A 19736-nucleotide genomic window follows, 5' to 3' on the forward strand; every position below is an offset into this window, starting at 1 on the left:
CTTGGAGTGACCCCGAGTAACCTGGAGGTGTCCAGTGTCCCCTCCGGGCTGGTGACACCCCTGCAGTGCGGGAACCAGGCCCCGCAGCGCCCCCTGGTGGCCATCTCGCCCTGTGGCTGCGGGTGGGGCCGTCGGGGAGAACCCAGGGCTGAGCCACACTCGAAAGCTCCCCGCCTCGCCCCAGCTCTGTCCTGGCCCGAAGACCCCTGCCCACGTCCCCGCAGGCCCGCCCAGCCACACCGCGCCCAGGGCTTGCCGAGGCCCCAGGTGGGCAGCAGGGTGTGGGGGAACATGGACCTGGAGGGGCTGCTCGGGGGTCGGCTCCCCAGGGGTCTCCCCAGCAGCCCCCCTCCCCGGGGCCGGGGGTAACGCCGGACTCAGCCGACCCTGCCAGTGATGGCACGGCGGGGGGGAGCCGGGTTTTGGCTTCAGCCGCTGCAAACCCCGCGTCTCTCGCTGGAAAGAAACCAAGCCCAGGTCCGGGTGCTTTGGAAGGTTCGGAACATTCTTTCCCGCCCAGCTGCCCCGCGCCTGCCCTGGGCTCTCAGGCCAGCCTCCCTGGGGGTCTCGGCCCAGCCCACGCCTCGGCCACTGACCACCACGCCACACGCCGACTCAGCGCGGTCAGAGCCAGGGGGGTGTGTGGGGAGACGCTGGATGAATGAATGAATGAATGAACGAATGAATGAATGAGGCCATCTATGTGCTGCCATTGCCGGCTGCCCACGCCTGCCTCGGGGAGACCCTCCCGGCCGGGCCGCCCGGGCCCTTACTTCTGCCAGGGCCTCGGCCTCGAGGGACTTGTGGTCGCCCAGGCTGCTGTGCCTGGTGGAGCCGCAGGCCGGCCGCGCGGGGTGGCCCTCGGCCGGCGCCTTCCGGTCCGGGTGGCTGATGCTGCCCGTGCTCCCGAACGTCGCCATCCGCCGCTTCTCGGGGCTCTCCAGGCGCCCCCGGCTCAGGGGGATCTTGTGGGGGCTGCTGGGGCAGGCGGCGGCCCGGGGGGGCGTGTCCATGCCGGGCCCCAGGCCCCGGGGCGGGCTGTGCGTGTCGCCCCCGCTCCGCCGCCGGGGAATGGCTGCTCCGTCCGATCTCAGCCGCACTCTGCAAAGGACCGGGGGCGGGCGGGGGCGGAGGTCAGCCAGGCCCACCCAGGGCGGGCGGGGGCGACGGTCAGCCCGGCCCACCCGGGATGGGCGGGGGCGATGATCAGCCCGGCCCACCCGGGGTGGGCGGGGGCGGAGGTCAGCCTGGCCCACCCGGGACGGGCCGCCACCCCCCAAGCCACGCGAGCCCCTGGGTCAACAGCAGGCTCGGGGCAGGCGCTGCCCCCGGTGCCCGGGAGGGGGGGATTCATTCCCCCCAGCTCCGTGCCAGGCTGGTGGGCAGGGCTGCCCGTCCCCCAGGTGGCTGCCCACGGGCTCTGCCAGCCGGAGAGTGGCACCTCGGGACACTGGGTGACAACGGCACCCCTGGCCCCCTGCAGACGACTGAGCATCTCCGGACGCCCCCAGCTGCCCCTGGGCTCCAGCCACCCCCGCAGGGGGCACTGGGGGACCTCAGGAGGTGACCCAGCTCCTGCCTCGGACACACCCTGGCCACAAGTCCTTCCAGGAAGCACCGGGAGAAGCGGGGTCCCCACCCCGGGGCTGGCCCTGGCCCCGGAGGCCCTGCAGGGCAGGGTCGGGGCGCTGCAGGGAGAGCTAGGGAGGTGTGTGCAGACGGCTCTGGGCCCCGGTGCTCAGCGGAGCAACTGGCCAGGCCAAGGGCCTGCGGGGGCCCCAGGAGGACCAAGCAGAGAAGCTGGGGGGCAGCGGGGCGGAGGGAAGGAGGGAGGGGAGAGAAGCCGTGACCCCCACAGTGGGGCTGCGGCTCTGCCCCCCTTTCCGTGTCACCAAGTGAGGACCCTTCTGCTCCAGTCAGAGCCTCTGTGGGGGGTCCCATGCCCCCTGCAGCCCCCCGGAGCTGGCACCTGGAACTGCGGCACCCTGGCCCCGCCCTCCCCCTGCTCTGCTCGGCCGGGCAGTGTATGACTCTGCACTGCCCCCTCCTGGGGTGGGGGGGCGGGCAACACCCGAGGAGGGCGGGGCGGGGGAGGGGCAGGAGCAGGGGGGGTGGGGACGCCTCTCTCTGGCCGCCACTGGCCCCGGGGCCCCATCCGGGTACCGTGCCCCCTGGGGACCTACCGGCCCATCACGCCCCCGAAGCCATAGTCGGCCACGTGCTCGGTGGGGGACTGCAGGTCGTTCTTGGAGGAGGCCTTGTCGTCCAGCAGGGGCCCGCTGCTCGCCTCGCTGTCCGCCTTCTGGCTCAGGCTGTCCGAGAAGGCGTCGTCCCTGGGGGCACGGCGGGTCAGGGGCGGGGACTCGGCCCCTGCAGCCCGCCCTGGGCACCGTGGCCACGCGCCCGCCCGCTGCCACGGCCCTCCCGGCGGCCAGGGCTGTGGGCACTGTGGCCGCAATGAGCAGCTGGACCCCGGCCGGGGCTGGAGCGAGCAAGGGGGTCACGCCCTGCGGGGCCCAGGCTGTCAGGGCGCCCGCACGCCCCGCATGGCCGCCCTTGCAGGGAACCCCCAACCTCCAGCCCCGGGGGGGCTTTTCTCTGGGTCCCGGTTCAGGCCTCGATGGCCGACTACAGGACAGGCAGAACCGTCCCGGGGTTGAACAGAAAACGTCTCTGGTGTTGGGGACTGACAGGCAGGTGGGCTGTCTGCCTGAGCCCAGGGGAGTGTGTGTGTGTGTGTGTGTGTGTGTGTATGTGTGTGTGTGTGTGCGTGTGAGTGTGTAGTGTGTATGTGGGCATATGTGTGCAAGTGTGTATGTGAGTGTGTATAGTTCGCATGTCAGTGTGTAAGCGAGTGTGTGCATGTGTGTGTATATGTGTGTGAATGTGGATATGTGTATATGTGAGTGTGTCAGTGTGTATAGTGTATGTATGTGTGAGTGTGTGATATATGTGTATGTGTGTGTGAGTGTTTTTGGGTTTTTTGTTTTTTTGGCTTTTTGGGTCACACCCAGCGATGCACAGGGGTTCCTCCTGGCGGTGCTCAGGGGACCATATGGGATGCTGGGATTGGAAGCCGGGTCGGCCGCATGCAAGGCAAACGCCCTCCCCACTGTGCTATTGCTCCAGCCCCGAGTGTGAGTGTTTGTGTGTGTGTGTGTCAGTGTGTGTGAGTGTGTGTATGTGTGTGTACATGTGTGTACGTGTGTGTGTGTGTGTGTATCTTGGGCGGGGTGGGGACCCCAGGCAGAGGGCTGGGGCTCGGGTGCGGCAGTCAGGACGGGGCCAGGCTCCTGCTGGGCGGTGCCGGGCGCGGCCACTCACATGTCCTGGACCACGATGTACTGGTGCGGGATGAGCCCGTCCACGCCGTTGTGCCGCCCCTCCCACCAGTCGTCGGAGGCGCGGTGGTAGAGCAGCAGCGACGCCCCCTTCTTGAAGGACAGCTCCCGGGGCGAGCGGCCCGCGTAGTCGAACTTGGCGATGGCCTCGATCTGCTCCACCTCTGAGGGCAGACGGGCGGGTCGGGGCCAGCCACAGCCCCGTCCAGTCCCGTCCCGTCCCGCCCCGCCCCGCCCCGCCCCGCCCAGCCCCGCCCAGCCCCGTCCAGTCCCGTCCAACCCCGCCCCGCCCCGTCCAGCCCCGCCCCGTCCTGCCCCGCCCAGCCCCGTCCAGCCCCGTCCAGCCCCGTCCAACCCCGTCCAGCCCCGTCCAGCCCCGCCTCGTCCTGCCCCGCCCAGCCCCGCCCAGCCCCGTCCAGTCCCGTCCAGCCCTATCTAGCCCCGTCCCGCCCCGTCCAGCCCCGCCCAGCCCCGTCCCGCCCCACTCAGCCCTGTCCAGCCCCGCCCAGCCCCGTCCAGCCCTATCTAGCCCCGTCCCGCCCCGCCCAGTCCCGCTCAGCCCCTCCCAGCCCAGCCCCGCCCAGCCCCGCCCCGCCCCGCCCAGCCCCGTCCTGGCGCCCACAGTGTCCGGCTGTGAAGCCAACCGAGGAGCTGCTGGCCTTCACCCTGAGCCGAGTTCTCCCTGTTTCCCGCAAACCCCTTTGCTCTCTGTCCTCGGAAACGAGTTCAAAGGTCAGCGCCTTCAGGGGCCGAGGGGGTGCGGCCCCGGGAGACTCCTGCGCGGTGCTCGGGGTCACTCCTGGCGGTGCAGGGGCTGGGGTCTAACCTGCGCCCTCCCGGCTGTGCCGGGGCTCTGGGCCCTGTCAGGTGCCACGTGAAGGGACCCCCGATTCCCCAGAGCTCCTAGTGGGGACCAGGCTGCGACCCGCCTTCCCTGGCCCCGGGGAGGCGCTGACTCGGGAGCCGTGTGCACAGACGGGCCCTGCAGTCTCCGTCCCCACGCGGGAGAGCAGGCTCCAGCACACAGGCGGGCGGCTGGGCACGGGAGGACTCAGCTGGGCCCCAGACCCGAGGCTCCTTCTCCCTGCACACACACACGTACACACACACACACACACACGCACACACACACACTCACACTCGGTCAGTGCTGGGACCTTGGACATGAAGGAATGTGGACATGCCTGCCCTGAGGGGCTTCTTAATCTCCTCTGTCCCCTTTTGTGTGCACTCAGGGCTCTGTGCGTGTGTGCGTGTGTGTGCGTGTGTGTGCGTGTGTGTGTGTGTGTGTGTGTGTGTGTGTGTGAGAGAGAGAGAGAGGGGGTTGAGATGAGGGTCTGTGTACGTATGTGTGTCCATGTCTGCTCAGGGCTCTGTGTGTGTGTGTGTGTGTGTGTATGAGAGAGAGGGAGAGAGAGGGAGAGAGGTGGACACAGGCGAGCCCAGCCCGGAAGCCGGAGGGGCCCGAGGGCCAGCAGCAGGCGGGTGACCCCGCGCCCTCTCACCTTCGTCACTGGTGTGGGGCTCCGTGCCGTTGTCCTGGTCGGCCTCGTCGATGGTGCCGGGCTCGCTGTGGGGGCTGTCGCTGCGAGGGACACGTCAGGGGCGTCCACTGCCACCGCCTGTGTCCCCTGCAGCCCCCCGCCCCCCCGGCCCTCCCAGCCGCCTCCTCTCCCAAGGACTGTGTGAGGCCCCGGGAGACGGCCAGCTGGGGCTCCGTGTGGCCCTGCAGGCATCAGGCTGGAGGGGGGACCCCGGCAGGGGCGGTCATGGGTGCCAGCCCCCCCCCACCGTGATGGAGGGACGGACATGGCGTCGGCTCTCTGGTTCCCAGGAGTCTCCGCTAAGGGGACATCCTGGTGGCTGAGTGGACACAGGCCCCACCGGCCTGGCCGGGAGAGTGGCCGCTGCGGCAAAAGGGGTCTCGGAGAGGCCGCAGGGGAGGCCGCAGGGGAGGGGGCTCCTCGGGGGGCCGGTGCCAGGACACGGCGAGCCGGGGACTCGGGGGGAAACACTGCCCATTGTCCCAGAGAGGCCTGCAGGAGCAGCCAGCGAGCTGTCCCTCTGGGTCCCCTGGCGACACAGGCGTCTCCAGACACAGGGGACACCCTTCACTCCCCACCGGCTCCCAGTCAGCGCCATGCCAGCCCGCACAGCTCAGCACGAGCTGCTTCCTCCAGGAAGCCCTCCTGGAGCCCGTTCATGGGTCCCTCTTCCGGAGCGGCCCCTTCCTTCTTCCCTGGGGCATCGGACCGGGGCCAGGCTGCACCAGGCCCAGGGCCAGCTCCTGACCGAGGGGCAGCGTCGGAAGGTGGCTAAAGTGGATGTGGATGCTTGGGACCTCCGGGGTGGGCGGCTGTGTGGCCACCAGCAGGACAGGTGTGCCCTGGGCCGGGACAGCCCCCATGTGCAGTGTGGACACGCCCTGGGCCGGGACAGACACCCCCCCCCCCCCGTGCAGTGTGGACACGCCCTGGGCCGGGACGGACCCCACCCCCCGTGCAGTGTGGACACGCCCTGGGCCAGGACAGACCACCCCCTGTGCAGTGTGGACACGCCCTGGGCCGGGACAGACCCCCCCCCCGTGCAGTGTGGACACGCCCTGGGCCGGGACAGACCCCCCTGTGCAGTGTGGACACGCCCTGGGCCGGGACAGACCCCCCCCTCCGTGCAGTGTGGACACGCCCTGGGCCGGGACAGACCCCCTTGTGCGGGGCAGGGCCCGGGAACCGTGGGTCTGGGCTAGCTCCCTGGGCCAGTGGCCACCCGGGAAGGCACACACGAGCCTCTGGCTGCTGACCAGGTCTCGGGATCCTTGTCCTCGCCGCGTGGGCCCGAGTGTCCAGGTCAGCTTGCCCGGGGCAGGGTGGCCGCCCTGGCTCTGAGGAGCCCCACTGTGACCGGGCACACGGGGCCCCACCCGCAGGGCCTGGACGGGGCCACTCAGAGCAGAGGCCCCGGGCGCTGAGCCTCGCCCCGGCCCAGCCGGGGGCAGCTGTTCACTGACCGGGCTCCAGGCTCCGGTGGGGGCGGGGGGGAGGGCAACGCCGTGTGGGACCACCCCCCCTCGGGGGTCTTACCAGTACTCCTCCCCGCCCGCCATGCACTTCTCGTAGACGGGGCCCTCGAGCTCCCGCGGGCTGGGGAAGATGGCCTCGTGGTGCGTGATGATGGTCTTGATGACCTCGTTGACGTGCGCCTGGCAGGACACGGGGTCCTGCCCGTCGGGGATGTGCACGAGGGTGGGCCCGAAGCAGATGGCCAGGTTGTAGGGGTCCATCATGTTCTCGTCACTGTACTGTGAGAGGCTGCGAGGGGGCCGCTCGTCAGCGCACAGGGGCTCCGGCCGGGGCCCCGGCGAGCACAGTGGTTAGGGCCCATGCCCAGCTAGGAGGGGTGGTCCCGGGGACCCCCAGAACCACCTCCCCACTGTCTCTCGTGCTGGGCAGACACGTGCCAGTTGGGGAGAGTGACCGGTGGGCACCGCCTCGGAGCCCCCCCCCCCCCGCGGCCGTCACTCCCCATGGGGACACCCCGCAGCCGAGGGTCCCGGCAACTCACTGGTTGAGGAAGGCGAAGAGGTAGCGCATGACCACGAGGACGGCGCGGGGCAGCGTGACGAGCGTCTGCTGGATCTGGTGCACCCGCTCGGCGGGGTTCTCCAGCTCTGGGGGGGAGGCGCGGACCCCTTACTCACTGCCTGGGCTCCTGGGGGCGTGCACCCCACCCTCGGGGGCTCCTGGGGTGCAGACCGCCCCCAACCTCCCTCCCTCCTGGTGGTTCTCTTTTCTATTCCGGTTGCTCAGAGCAGGGCCGGGTCCGGGGGACTGTCAGCGGGACCCAGAGACGGTGCCACCACGGGAAGTGCCGTCCCCGCGGCACTGGGCAGCCGGGGGCAGCAGGGGTCACCCCAGAGAGAGAGCCTGAGGCCGCTGGGCAGGAGCTCGGTACCCTGCAGAGCCTGGACCATGCAGCCCTGGCCACCTGCTCACGGCCTTTGGGCGGGGCATGACCAGGTGTCCCGGGGCTCAGCTCAGGACGCAGGTCCAGGCCGGATGGACGCAGCGTCCTGCCCGCGTGCCGAGGGCCCAGCTGGCTCTGATGGAGCCACACGCAGCCCTGCCCAGGGCCCCCCGCCCCCCAGGGGTCTCGTCCCCTCGCAGCCGGGATGCCTGCCGACCCCTGAGGGTCCGTGAGGTCTACACTGAGATGGGGCCAGTGAGCCGAGACCCCCGCGGGGGGCCGGGACAGCGCCCACCTGTACCCACAGGAGTGCCCCGGCCCGTGGGCTGGCTCTCCTGCTGCTCTGCTCGCCTGGACACGGCCCTCGCCCCCCGCATGTCCTCCGAGGTCCCCGGGACCCCCAGAAGCCTGCAGGGCCGCCCCAGGTCCCCCCTCTCTCTCTTACTCTGCGGGCTCCCGGGAGGCCCTCTGGTCTGTGTCCCCAAACTCCTGGAGGGGTGGGGGGTCTCCCAAGCCCGTTCCCACAGGAATCGGGCCCATCTCTCCCGAGAGGCCCTGCTGCCCCCGCCCTTCCCCCCCGTAAGCCGGTTCATCAGGTCACTGCCGCGGGCCCCCTACCCACCCCCACCCACCCCCACCTCTGCCCAAGGTGTGAAGGCGCAGGACGGGACGGGACGCCAACGGCGGCTTCTCGCGGGGACGGCCACCCCGGGCCCGGGGGGACACTCACTGATGGTAGATATCAAGTCTTGGAACCTTTCCTGAGGAAAGAGCGGGTTCTCCAGCCCTCGGAAGTAGAGTTTTAAAACCCCCGCGACGGAATTGATGTCGCGCTCGTTCTGGTCATCCAGCAGCGGGTCCTCGCCTGTGTGGGACAGCGCGGGGTCAGCAGGCACAGGCGGCAGCGAGGAGGCAGCAGGCCCCCGGGGCCCCTGGACACTGCCGCGGGAAGCGCCCGCGATGGGCGGGCAGAGGCTCTGCCCAGGGCCCAAGAGTAGAACGGCACGCGTGGCCCTCCGAGCCCCCCAGGTGCCCGCCTGGCCACGCTCTGTCCACGCGTGTGCCCGGCCACGCTCCCTCTCCACGGGGCTGTTCGGACGGGGGTCCTGAGGACGTTCTGGGGCTGCAGCCGCGTGGCCCTGCAGGACGCTGTGCCCACAAACACGCGCTGTCCCTGGGGTCACAGCGCTGCACAGACGTCACGCCAAGGCCCAGCCATGTGTCCACCTGCCGATGTCCCCAGCGCAAACAGGCCCCAGACTCCACTGCTGGCTGTGCCTGAAGCTCGGCCCTGCGCGCTCTGACTGTCCCTGGCCCCACTGCTTGTGAGGGGTCCACAGGGCCCCCTGCCCCCACCGCCGTCCCGCCCACTCAGGACCCGCCTGCTTCCCTGGGGGTGCACGGGGAGGGGGGTGATGGCGGAGTCTCCCCCTCGTGACGAGAAAGGAGATGCGAGTTTCACCCACAGCCCTGCAGACTCCAGAGTGACAGGCCCGAGTGACAGGCCCGAGTGACAGGCCTGGGCCAGGCCTGGGGACAGGGAGGGGCCGTCCACTCCGGAGATGCCACTCCCACACCCCAGCCTGGTGGAAGCGGGGAGCACCTGGGGGCTGGACGCAGAGAGGACAGTTGAGGACCCCTCGGCTTCATGGACAGGGCAGCCCCGCATACACACGGAGACACACGCATGCACACACCCCCACAGAAATGCACACTCACACACATGCCAACACACACATGCACACATTCACTCACATGCACTCACACTCACACGCATGCACACACATTTATCCCCCATACACGCACACACAGGCATGCACGCACACTCACACACATATACACTCACACACATACTGACACACTCATTCCCACATGTGTGCACACCACACATACATGCACTCTCATACAGATGCACACCCACCCACACTCACACACACACTTACTCACATGCACACGTGTACACACACATGCATACTCACCCTGACACACACACACACACACACGCACGCACGCACGTGCACACCCGGCTCTTAGGAAGATCCCAAAAAAGAATGTTCCAGAAAGTGCTGGAAACTTGGGAGACACGATGCTCCATGGAGCGGGGCTGGGCCTGGGTTCCCGAGCTTGACGGGGGTCCCACAGAGACAGGCAGGGGCAGCGTCCGGTCAGCTCCCCGCCTTGCTGCTGTGGGGTGGGGCGGGCCGGGCCCCCTCAGGACCCCCCACAGCCTGCCCCCAGGGGCTTCCAGCCCGTCTTTCCAGCTGCCCCCTGTGGCCGCCAGACCAAGCGACTGGACGCAGGCGCTGCCCCCGTGGAGCAGAGGACCCTGCGGGAGGCGCGTGCCGGCCTGCTGCCCTGGTCAGGGCAGGGCCGCTGGACGCAGCCCTGGGCGAGACACGAGTGGCCGCCGACCCACCTCTCTCGAAGGAGTTCTTGATGTCGTTGACCTCCACCTGGGAGCCGGGCACGCGGAAGATGCCTTGCTGCTGCAGACCTGCGGCGGAGAGAGCGCCCGTGGCCCAGGGTCCCGCCCCGCGCTCGCGCCCCGCCCCGCGCCCGCGCCCCGCCCCGCCCCGCCCCGCCCCGTCTGCGCCCCGCCCCGTCCCGCCCCGCCCGCGGCCCGCCCGCACCAGGGTCCCCAGGAAGGCCGGGCCCGTCTGGGGCCGGAGGGAGAGCGGGGAGTGCAGGGACGAAGGACGGCTGCAGGGGGCGCTCTGCCCGGCCCAGCACCGCCCCACACGCCTTTCCTCCCAGGGACGCCCGCGCGGGCAGGCTGGCCACAGGGGCCGTTTGAGGGAAACAGAGTCCCTCTGTTTCCTGGGCCCACGGCTGGCGGTGCCCAGTCCCCGGGCTCGGGGCACGTGCCGTGCTGAGCGGGAGCCCGGGTCGGCTGCCCGCGAGGGCAGTGCCCGCCGCTGCTGTCGCTCCAGCCCCGAGATGTGATTCTTTTTTGTTCTTTTGGGGCCACACCTGGCGATGCTCAGGGGTGACTCCTGGCTCTGCACCCAGGAATCACCCCTGGCGGTGCTCAGGGGACCCTGTGGGATGCTGGGAATCGAACCCGGGTCGGCTGCATGCAAAGCAAACACCCTACCCGCTGTGCTATTGCTCCAGCCCCGAGACTAGATTCTTGAAGAATCCTCCCTCCGCCTTCTGTGTGACGAGGGGGGTGTGTGCACAGGCAGTCGTGGGGCCCGTGGGGAGGGTGCCCGGGACGGCGCCATGCTGCAGACCCCTCCCCGCAGCCTGGCTTCCATCTAGAACTGAGGCTGCAGCTCCATGTCTTTCCCGCAAGGCAGGTGCCCCGGAGGGACCCCCATTCCCTTCCCGCCACCCCCGGCTGCGTCCCCTTGTCCTGGGTGTGGGGGTCTCATGCTCAGAGAGCCCCCCTGGGCGAGTTCGGCCCCCCCGGGCCCCCACCCCACCCGCACCTTCTAAATCTGCACCTGCGGAATCACCTTCGGGCCGTGGCTGGGAGGGCGGGTCCCTCCGGCCCACCTCGGGGCTGATCTGGGGGGGCTCAGGGCTGGGGGGTGCACAGGCCCAGTGCTGGGAGGGGCCGTCCCTTCCTGGGCACCTCGGCTTGGTTCCCTGTGGCTACTGGAGCGGGAGGAAGGGCCTGGCCGCACTCCTGGGGGGGGCAGGGAAGGCCCCTGGCGCGCCCCCCACTCCGGCCCGGGCCCCCGGCACTCACCGTACAGATTGATGTACCGGATGCAGCTCTCTACCACCAGCGGGATGGCCTGTCCGGAGTCCTGGGGAGGGAGGGAGGCCCCTGAGTGCGGGCGTGGGGCACGGCCCCCGCACCCCCCCCCGCCCGCGCCGGAGGGAGACAGGCCCACACGGACGGACAGACGGATGCACGGACAGACGGACGCACGCAGTGCTCAGGCAGCACGTGGGTTAGTACGCTCAGAGGAGGAAGCGAGGGGGACGCTGGCCCCGAGGCGCCCACACACAGCCACACGAGACAGCACAGCTCTGCCGCGTTAAAGAAATGCTCGCCTGCTCCTGGGCCCGGGGCCGGCCCTGTCCCCCACCCCTGCCCCGCCCCGCCCCAGGGCTCTCTCCGGGGCCCACCCTGATGCCAGGCGGGGTCAGGGCCCGGGATTCTGCTCAAGGCCACTCCCCGCGTCACAGCCGGCTCAGCTGGACGCACAGTGGCCACAGTTGAGAGGCCGCTGGACGGCCGAGCGCCGTGGGGAGAGGCCGACGGCTCAGGCCTCACTGGGGCCTGGGGCAGCTTCTTGCAGGACCTCCCTGGGCCAGGGGCCTCTCTGGGGGTCTGGCCTCGCTGTTCCCTCAGGCCCCCGGGAGGACAGCGTGTGTCTGAAACGCTGTTGGGGGGGGGCTGCCTACTGCCCAGGGCGTGGACAGGCCACTGCCCTCCAGCCAGGGCGCCGGGGGCCTCCTTCCGTGCTAGGCCTCGAGGGCCGCTGTTCTAGAAGGTGCTGTGAGACACAGGCTCCAGCCAGAGCTAAGGGCCGGGGGCCTTTCCAGTAAATACCTGGTTCCTGGTTCGAGCATTTCTTCTTCCTCTGAACAAACAAGAGAGAGGCAGCGGAGCAGGAGAGAAAGACAAGGTTACGCGAGTCGGGGTGTCCCGGGGGCGGCCGGCAGGGTCCGCAAGCACCGCGATGCAATGGCAGCCGCGCGGCCCGGGGGGCTGGGCCCTGCCCCTGCCAGCGGCCAGGAGGTGCCCGCAGGCGGGCGCCCCGCTCGGGAGCCCTCGGGAAGTGGTTCTTGGGCAACACAAACTCGACCCAGATGGTGCTGACCGCGTGCCCCGGGACCGGGGTCCAGCACTGGGGGTCCCCGATTCCAGGCTCCTCCCGGCTCCCTGCGTCTCCCTGCCCCGGGACCCCTCGGCCGTGCCTGCGTCTGGGGCCCCACAGCTGGGGGGCCCTCGGGGCTGGTGTGCAAAGAGGGGGGCGGCCCTTCAACATCGAGAGGGAGCCGGGGGTTCTGGAATGGGCCTCATGGCACTGGACTCAGGGGTGCCGAGTGCACCCGGGTCCTCTGCTGGTCCCAGACCAGGTTCCGGACCTGCACACGGGTGACCTAACAGCCCTGCATGTGCCCTCCTGTCCCCAGCCCTGTCCCCCACTGTCCCTTCCACGGACCTGGGTCCTGTTCCCTCTCTGCCGCGCCCACTGCTGCACTCCCCATCTGAGGATGAAGGCTAGAGGGCCGGCACAGGCGCAGCCCCCACTGCCCCCGAGTCAGGAGAGTGTCAGACCCGGGCTTCTGCCCCGGGGGCGGGAGCTGGCAGGGGTAGGGACTGTCCCTCCGGAGCCTTGTGGAGGAGGCGCCCTCGCCTCTACTCACGGCCGCCCTTCTCGGCTCCATACCCCTCCTCGCCTGCCTGAGCCCTTCCCCAGGGGCCCTCAGCCAAGAGGCAGAGACGTGCTCTGGGCAGGGCCCTGTGGCCCCTCTGCCCCTGTCCGTCTCCCTGGCTCCCACAGATGCCGGCCAGGGGACCGGGCTGAGGGCCTCTAAGGGGGAGCATCTTCTCCACAGCTGCCTCCTCAGCTGGGGTGGGGGCGGGGGAGATTGCTCATCTGTGTACAGGGTAACACACAGAGGGGGCGTGTCCGTGTACTGGGTAACACGCATGGAGGGTGCATGTCTATGTACTGGGCAACATGCGAGGGGGGTGTGCCCATGTACTGGGTAATACCTGGGGCGTGCATGTCTGTGTAACACGTGGAGGTGCGTGTCCGTGTACTGGCTAACACACGGGGGGTTGCATGTCCATGTACTGGGTAACATGCAGGGGGGTATCCACGTTCTGCATAATATGTGGGGATGTGTGTCTGTGTAACACATGGGGGGCGTGTCCGTGTACTGGGTAACATGCGTGGATAGTGCTTGTCTGTGTACTGGGCGACATGTGAGGGGTATGTGCCCATGTACTGGGTAATACCTGGGGTGTGCGCGTCCGTGTACTGGCTAACACGGGGGTGTGCGTGTCCGTGTACTGGCTAACACGGGGGTGTGCGTGTCCGTGTACTGGCTAACACACGGGGGGCGTGTCTGTGTACTGGGTAACACGCATGGAGGGTGCATATCTATGTACTGGGCAACATGTGAGGGGTGTGTGCCCATGTACTGGGTAATACCTGGGGCGTGCGTGTCTGTGTAACACGTGGAGGTGCGTGTCCGTGTCCTGGCTAACACACAGGGGGGGGTGTGTCCGTGTACTGGCTAACACGGGGTGTGCGTGTCCGTGTCCTGGCTAACACAGGGGGTGCGTGTCCGAGTCCTGGCTAACACGGGGGTGTGCGTGTCCGTGTACTGGCTAACACGGGGGGTGCGTGTCCATGTACTGGCTAACACGGGGGGTGCGTGTCCATGTACTGGCTAACACGGGGGGTGCGTGTCCGAGTCCTGGCTAACACGGGGGCGGGGCCTGGCACTCTGGCTCCGCCCACGCTCCTCTCTGCCCCCCCTGTCCTGGAGTCCCTGCGCCCCCCTGCTGCTGGCAGGGGCCTCAGTGCTGGCACTTCCCCCGCCCCGGGTCCCAGCGGGTCTCAGCACCATCTTCTCCCTCCCGGGATGGCGGGAGCCGGGGGGCTGTGGCGGGGGGCTGCGCGGGCTGGCGGGGCTCCAGGGGTCGCGGCTGCCATGACATCGGGCGCAGGGCGGGCGCTGCAGCTCCCCAGCAAGTACCTTAATGAACGCCTCCATGCAGCCGTTAAATAGCTTACGGCTGCACCCTGAGAGAGGCCTAGGTCTCCTCATTCTCTGTGGCTTAGGGGGAAGGCAGGGGGGCCTAGGAAACGGAACAGAAGAAATCAAGAAAGCAACCGACACAGACGCCCGAGAGGGAAGCTGCCTCCGGCGGCTGGAGGGGCCGGGGCCGCGCTCACGAGACACAGACACATTCTGAGTCACGGGGGAGGGACACGGCGCGGGTCCCGGAAACCAGAGACCTGCCGGGCAGGGGCTTTCGCCCGGCCACGCAGACCGGGGCGGAGGGGTGAGCCGGGCCCCAGGAAAGCAAGAAACTCTCAGGACTGATGGGAGGGGCTGGCCACCCTCACGCTGCTGACCGAGAGGCGGCCACGGCCGTCCGAGTTCCAGGGACCAAGTGACTGGTGCCAGGAGCCCGGGGCAGCATCTCTGGGGCCGCTGGGGGCGAGTTTTCCCTTTCCCTTAAAATGCTTCCAAGTCTGTGATCGCATGGCAGTCTGTAAGACCCATTTTACAGAGGAGGAGACTGAGTCCTGGCCATAACCCTGAGCCCGGCTCCATCGCCGAAGCGGGCTCGTCCCAGGGGTTGGCCTCCGCCCGCCCGTCAGCCCATCCCCACGGCCCCCACAGGGTGGGGTGAAAGTGTCTCGCTTTCCTGCCGCTCTCCCGTCCTTCAGCGGCCCCCTCGGTCACAGGAGAGGACACGGGGACCGAGGCGACGGCCCCAGACACAGGCCTGGTTTCCAGGGCCGCTCGCCATGCATGGGCCTGGGCCGGCTTCTTTGCTCCGTGTGCGCCCCGGGCGGAGAGCGTCCACGGGCGCGTGTTGGTTGCTGTGTGGAGGAGCCGCGCGTGGGCACCCAGCCCGGCCCGCATCGGGGACCTGGTCCCCCCAACCCTGGCGGGGTCTGACTGGGCACGAGCCCGTCCAGACCGGGGGGCCCGGGGTGGGGGGCCAAGGAGGCCCAGGAGATTCCAGCCGCCCCCACCCCCGAGCTGGCACGCGTTTCCCTCCCAGCAGCCCCGCCAGCCAGGGACCAACCCCCCCCACCCCCCCGCCGCCACCCTGGCCACGTGCCCTGGGACCAGGGTTCGAGCAAAGTCTGCGCACGCAAGGCCATGCATGAGCCAGGCACGGCTGCATCCGGCAAGCATGCCAGCCGGGCACCACACGCACAGCACAAACCAAACTCGGGGAGGGGAACAAGGACGGCAGGCAAGACGGGTTCAAGCGCAGCTTGGGTCTGAGTCAGCCCGGCGAGCTCAGTCCGTGTCGCTTTGGAGGGGGGAGGTGAGGGGAGGGGGTGCGCGCGCGCGCGGCAGAAACGGATCCGCTTTCCAGTTGGCAAATGCCAGAAAGAATCTCAGAGCCATGGCACCCCCTCAGAGGTGCGGGGGCGGGGGCGGGCGGCGGGACCCCAAGACCAGCGGTCTCAGAGGGGCCGGGGGGGGTGGGGTTCCGGTTCTGAGGCCCTTCGCAGGAGGCTGACCAGCCCTCGGGGCGCAGGTCGCCCGGGGTCACCCAGAGACTGAGGTCCCACCCTGGGTCCCGGGAAATGGATCTTTCTCCATTTCCACCCCGCCCTGCAGCGGGAACACCGTCTTCTCCGCTGCGCTGGGGCCTCGCCTCCGAACTGGACCCCCCGTGTTTCAACACTCGAGAGGACCTGGCGGGAGGCCTTTCCTCACATCACAAAGTTTTGCCCCTTTGGACGCACAACTGGCATGAAGACCAGGGAGCCCCCCCATCTCCCGCCCCAGGGGGGAGATTCTCCGACACGAAGACGGAGACGGAGCGACCCCGACTCTGCGCGAGCCCGACCCGTCGGCGACTTACTGGAGTGCTGGGTGGGGCAGGAAGTGGGGAGCGGGGGGGCGGCTGAGCCAGGGGGAGGGGGGCAGCCTAAGCCTCCCGTCTCTTCTGCCGAGTGGGCGCAGGCACAGGGAAAGAAAGGAGAGAGGCAGAGAAAACGGGTACAGCGCCGGGCGGAGGCCACCCTCCCGCTGTCGCCCGGGGCACGGCTGGGCCGGGGCTGGCCACACGGGGCCTGCCCCCCGCGATCCGCGCCACACGGGCTGGGCTGACCCTCTCCCCCCCCCAACCATGGTCCGCGGGCACCAGCGCCCAAACCGGCGGCACTGCCTGGCCGTGCCTGGGAGCGTGTGGTGGGTGGGCAGGGGTCTCCAGGGACCACCCCTTAGTGGGCCGCGGGCCGGGTCAGCCTGGCCTGCGACACCAGTGCCGGCTGGACGACCTGCTCAAACACGGGCGGCGCCCGCTGACCCCTCACCTGCCGAGGGAGCGGGCGCTGCTGGCTCAGGGGTGGGGGAGGAGGAGGGGGCGGGGCTGGGAGTCCGGGCAGGGCTGGGGCTGACGGGCAGGAGTTGGCCTGCTCTCCAAGGCCGGCGGCCCTCCCTGAGGGCACCCACAGGGGCCATGGGAAAGCAGAGAGCCACAGGTGGAAACATCTGCTGTCACGTTTCCAAACACACCCACAGCGGCTGCGTGCTGAGCACTGAGCACTGAGCACCTAGAGACACGACAGGCCGGGCATGGTTGTGGGGAGTCAAGGGAGGTGGTCGGCCAACTCGGTTAGTCTGCTGAAGCCGCTGCTGTGGCTGCACTTCGCTCAGAGTGGGTGGGGGTAGAGTGTGTGTGTGTGTGTGTGTGTGTGAGTGTGTGTGGTGACTTGTGTGAGTGTGTCTGGGGTGATTGTGTGTGAGTGTGTGAATGTGGTGAATATGTGAGTGTGTGTAGTGTGTTGTATGGAGGTATGTGTGAGTGCATGAGGGCTGTGTGTGATTGTGGGTGTGTGTTGTGTGAGGGTGTATGTGAGTGACTGACAATGTGTGTGTGGGTACATGTGATTGTGTTTGTGTGTGCAGTATGCGTGAGTGTGTGTGAGTGTGTGAGTGTGTATAAGTGAGTGGGTGTGTTTGTGTGTGGGGTGTGCGTGAATGTGTTTGTTCCCGCCTTAACTCTTCTCCGAGTGAATGTATGAGTGTGTATGAGTGTGAGTGTGTGGGGTGAGTGTGTGTGTGTGGGGGGGGCGAGTATGAGTGTGTGAGTGTGAGTGACTATGGTGTTGTGTGAGGGCGTGTGAGTGAATGACAATATGTGTGTGGGTGTGTATGAGTGTGTGTGATTGTGTTCGTGTGTGCAGTTGAGTGTGTATGAGTGTGTGAGTGGATATGAGTGGATATGTGTGGGGGCCAGAGCGATAGCACAGCGGGTAGGGCGTTCACCTTGCACGCGGCTGACCCGGGTTCAATCCCCGGCATCCCATATGGTCCCCCAAGCACCGCCAGGAGCAATTCCTGAGTGCAAAGCCAGGAGTAACCCCTGTGCATCGCTGGGTGTGACCCAAAAAAAGCAAAAAAAAAATGAGTGGATGTGTGTGTTTGTGGGGGTGTGAATGTGCATATGAATGTGTGTATGAGTGTGTAAGTGTGTGTATGAGTGTGTATATAAGTGCGTTCTGAGTGTGTGAGTGTGCGTGTGTATGAGTGTGCATATGAGTGTGTGTACGAGTGTGAGTGTGTGAGTATGTGCATGTGTATGAGTGTGAGGGTGTGTGAATGAGTGTGTATGAGTGTGAGTGTGTGTGTGAAAGAATGTGTGTACGAGTGTGAGTGTGTATGAGTGTGTATATGAGTGAGTGTATGTGGGGTCTCCGAGTTCCCGGCCCTGGGTCCGAGGGAGTCTGGAGGATCACTTCTCAGACCCCCTGTTTGTCTGGGGGCCGGGGCTCGGGAGAGGGTCTGGGTGCGGGCATCCCCCCGGCTCAGCCCTGGGCAGGCAGCGCCCTCCCCGCCGTCCTGCCCCGTTTCCTGTTCTGGTTTGTCCCCTCCCGTGACTCTTCTCCGAGGCAGCCCTGGAGCTGGCCAAGGTGTGGCCCGGGCTTTCCTGCAGTCAGCCGGGAGGACCTCCTCGGGCGGGTGACCGAGACGGGGGAGGGCGGAGACTCGGCCCCGGGTGCTCGGCCCTCTGCAGCCTGTGGCGCCGACCGCGGCCTTGGCTCTCCGGGCACCATCGAGAGTCTCTCCAGGAGAAACAGTCAGCGGTTTGCCTCTGAGAGCCCTCGGGGGTGACCGGGTCACCTCTGCCAGCGAGTGCCAGGATGTGCCCAGACTGCGGGTCCAGGGCACGGGTGCAGGGGTCTCTCTCACGGCCCTGCCAGGGCCCCCCACACCCGGAGCCTTGAGCTTTCCAGGGACCCCCCTTCCCGAGCGACGGTCGGGGCGGTTCTCCCTCCGGCCAGCGGAGTGGGCGGGCCTGGGACTCGGGGCTCCCAAGAAGAGTTTGTGGGGAGGGGGGCTGGCCCCGCCCTGGGCTGGGCCTGGCGGGGCGGGCGCAGGGTGAGCGACTGCTGGGCACTCGGGCGTGCCAGGCGCGGGGGCAAGGCAAGGCAGCTGGGCAGGGAGAGGGCGCCCCAGCCGGGTGGGGCGGGGTCAGCGCACCGGCCCTGGCCTGCAGGGGAGCAGCGGGACGGGGTGGCGGGGAGCAAGCTCTGACCCCAAACTCTGCCCAGGGCTCGTGCGTCTGAAGCCGGGGTGCGGCAGGGGCGTGGCGGCCATGCGTGAGGGCAGTGTGCAGGGGTGCTCTGTGAGCCAAGCTGTGGGGAACGGGACCCCGAGGCTGCACCGCAGTTGGCCCAGCCGCCCCGCGGAGGGGAGACTCGAGACCGTCCCCTCCCTGCGCCCTGCGGCGACCCCCATGACTCGGCCACCTGCCGCCTGTCCCCGCCCTGCCCAGGGGAACACACAGGGACCATGCACCCCCCCACCCCGGGACCCCCCTAGGGCGAGCCGTCCTCAGCTACAAGGAGCAAAGTAGCCAGGGCAGCCCCTCCGGCCCCCCGGCACAGTGCTCCAGCCTGGGGACCCCGCGGGAGGCTGCCCCGCTTGGACACCCTCCTCGGCCGCAACCCCCTGCCCGCCCACCCCGCCGCTCTTACCTGGTGGTGCCGCATTCCGCTCTCTCCCCTGGAAGGGAAAAGGGGCCTCGGGTCAGGTTTCCCGGCCAGAGAACGTCCAGCCCCACAGGAACCAAGACGCCTCGGCTGCCGGGAGACCTCGTCCCGCCCAGGACGCCCCAGACCACGGGCGGGAGCCGCCCCCCACGTGCCCCACAGCTCCCTCGCCTCGGACGTCCACTGCGAGAGCCCCCAGACCGCGTCCTGCTGACCGCCTGGCCTGGACGCCGCAGGCTCCGTCCGGCTCACAGTGCGGAGTCCTGGCCCGCTGAGGCGGCCGAGATGAGAAACTAGGAAAGACCCCCCGGAGGCCTTCGCCGACCCCCGGAGCTGAGTCCTGCCCTGCTCGGAGGCAGCTACAGGCGGAGAAGGGAAGGACGAAGGTTCGGTCAAGCGGCTGCGTCCACTCTGCACGGGGGGGGAGTCAGTGTCCATCTAGGTCCAGTGGCCTGGCGTGACCAGTGGGCAGCAGGTCTCCTGGGAACTCAGTCACGGGTGCCCAGCCCCCGGGGGTCCCCAGCTTGCCCCGTGCGGCACATCTAGATGATGGCGGTCAGCAGTGCTCGGGGTCAAGCCCCGCATGCCTGCGCGTCTGCCCCCGTCCCTTGGGTCGGAACCCTGCACCCCTCCCCCCGCGTCGCCTTCCCGACTGCACTTGAGGCTTCCCAAGGATCTCCCTAACGGACACGTGGCTGAAGCGCTCAGCCGGCTGTCACCGGCCCCGGGCCTGTCCCCTTGGCCTCCCGACACGACCAGGCTG

At 68.6% G+C, this 19736-nt stretch overlaps 1 protein-coding gene across 2 annotated transcripts in view; it reads right to left on the reverse strand.

The window, feature by feature from the left end:
• Positions 1–19736, reverse strand: part of SRGAP3 (SLIT-ROBO Rho GTPase activating protein 3) — a 134558-nt gene that overhangs the window by 5467 nt on the left and 109355 nt on the right. Inside the window, exons 11-21 of one of the 2 annotated variants that reach the window (XM_055136294.1) lie at positions 18959–18986; positions 13977–14079; positions 10999–11059; positions 9721–9798; positions 8035–8169; positions 6903–7008; positions 6422–6649; positions 4847–4926; positions 3325–3505; positions 2184–2333; positions 774–1101 (exon numbers count right to left, since the gene is read on the reverse strand). In XM_055136294.1, coding sequence (XP_054992269.1) covers positions 774–1101; positions 2184–2333; positions 3325–3505; positions 4847–4926; positions 6422–6649; positions 6903–7008; positions 8035–8169; positions 9721–9798; positions 10999–11059; positions 13977–14079; positions 18959–18986 — 1478 coding nt within the window. Of the gene's footprint in view, positions 1–773; positions 1102–2183; positions 2334–3324; positions 3506–4846; positions 4927–6421; positions 6650–6902; positions 7009–8034; positions 8170–9720; positions 9799–10998; positions 11060–11811; positions 11843–13976; positions 14080–18958; positions 18987–19736 lie in introns of both variants that reach the window. The other variant, XM_055136295.1, reaches the window with a different exon arrangement.

The sequence above is a fragment of the Sorex araneus genome, chromosome 4, assembly GCF_027595985.1.
Source record: "Sorex araneus isolate mSorAra2 chromosome 4, mSorAra2.pri, whole genome shotgun sequence".
NCBI classification, from domain to species: Eukaryota; Metazoa; Chordata; class Mammalia; order Eulipotyphla; family Soricidae; genus Sorex; species Sorex araneus.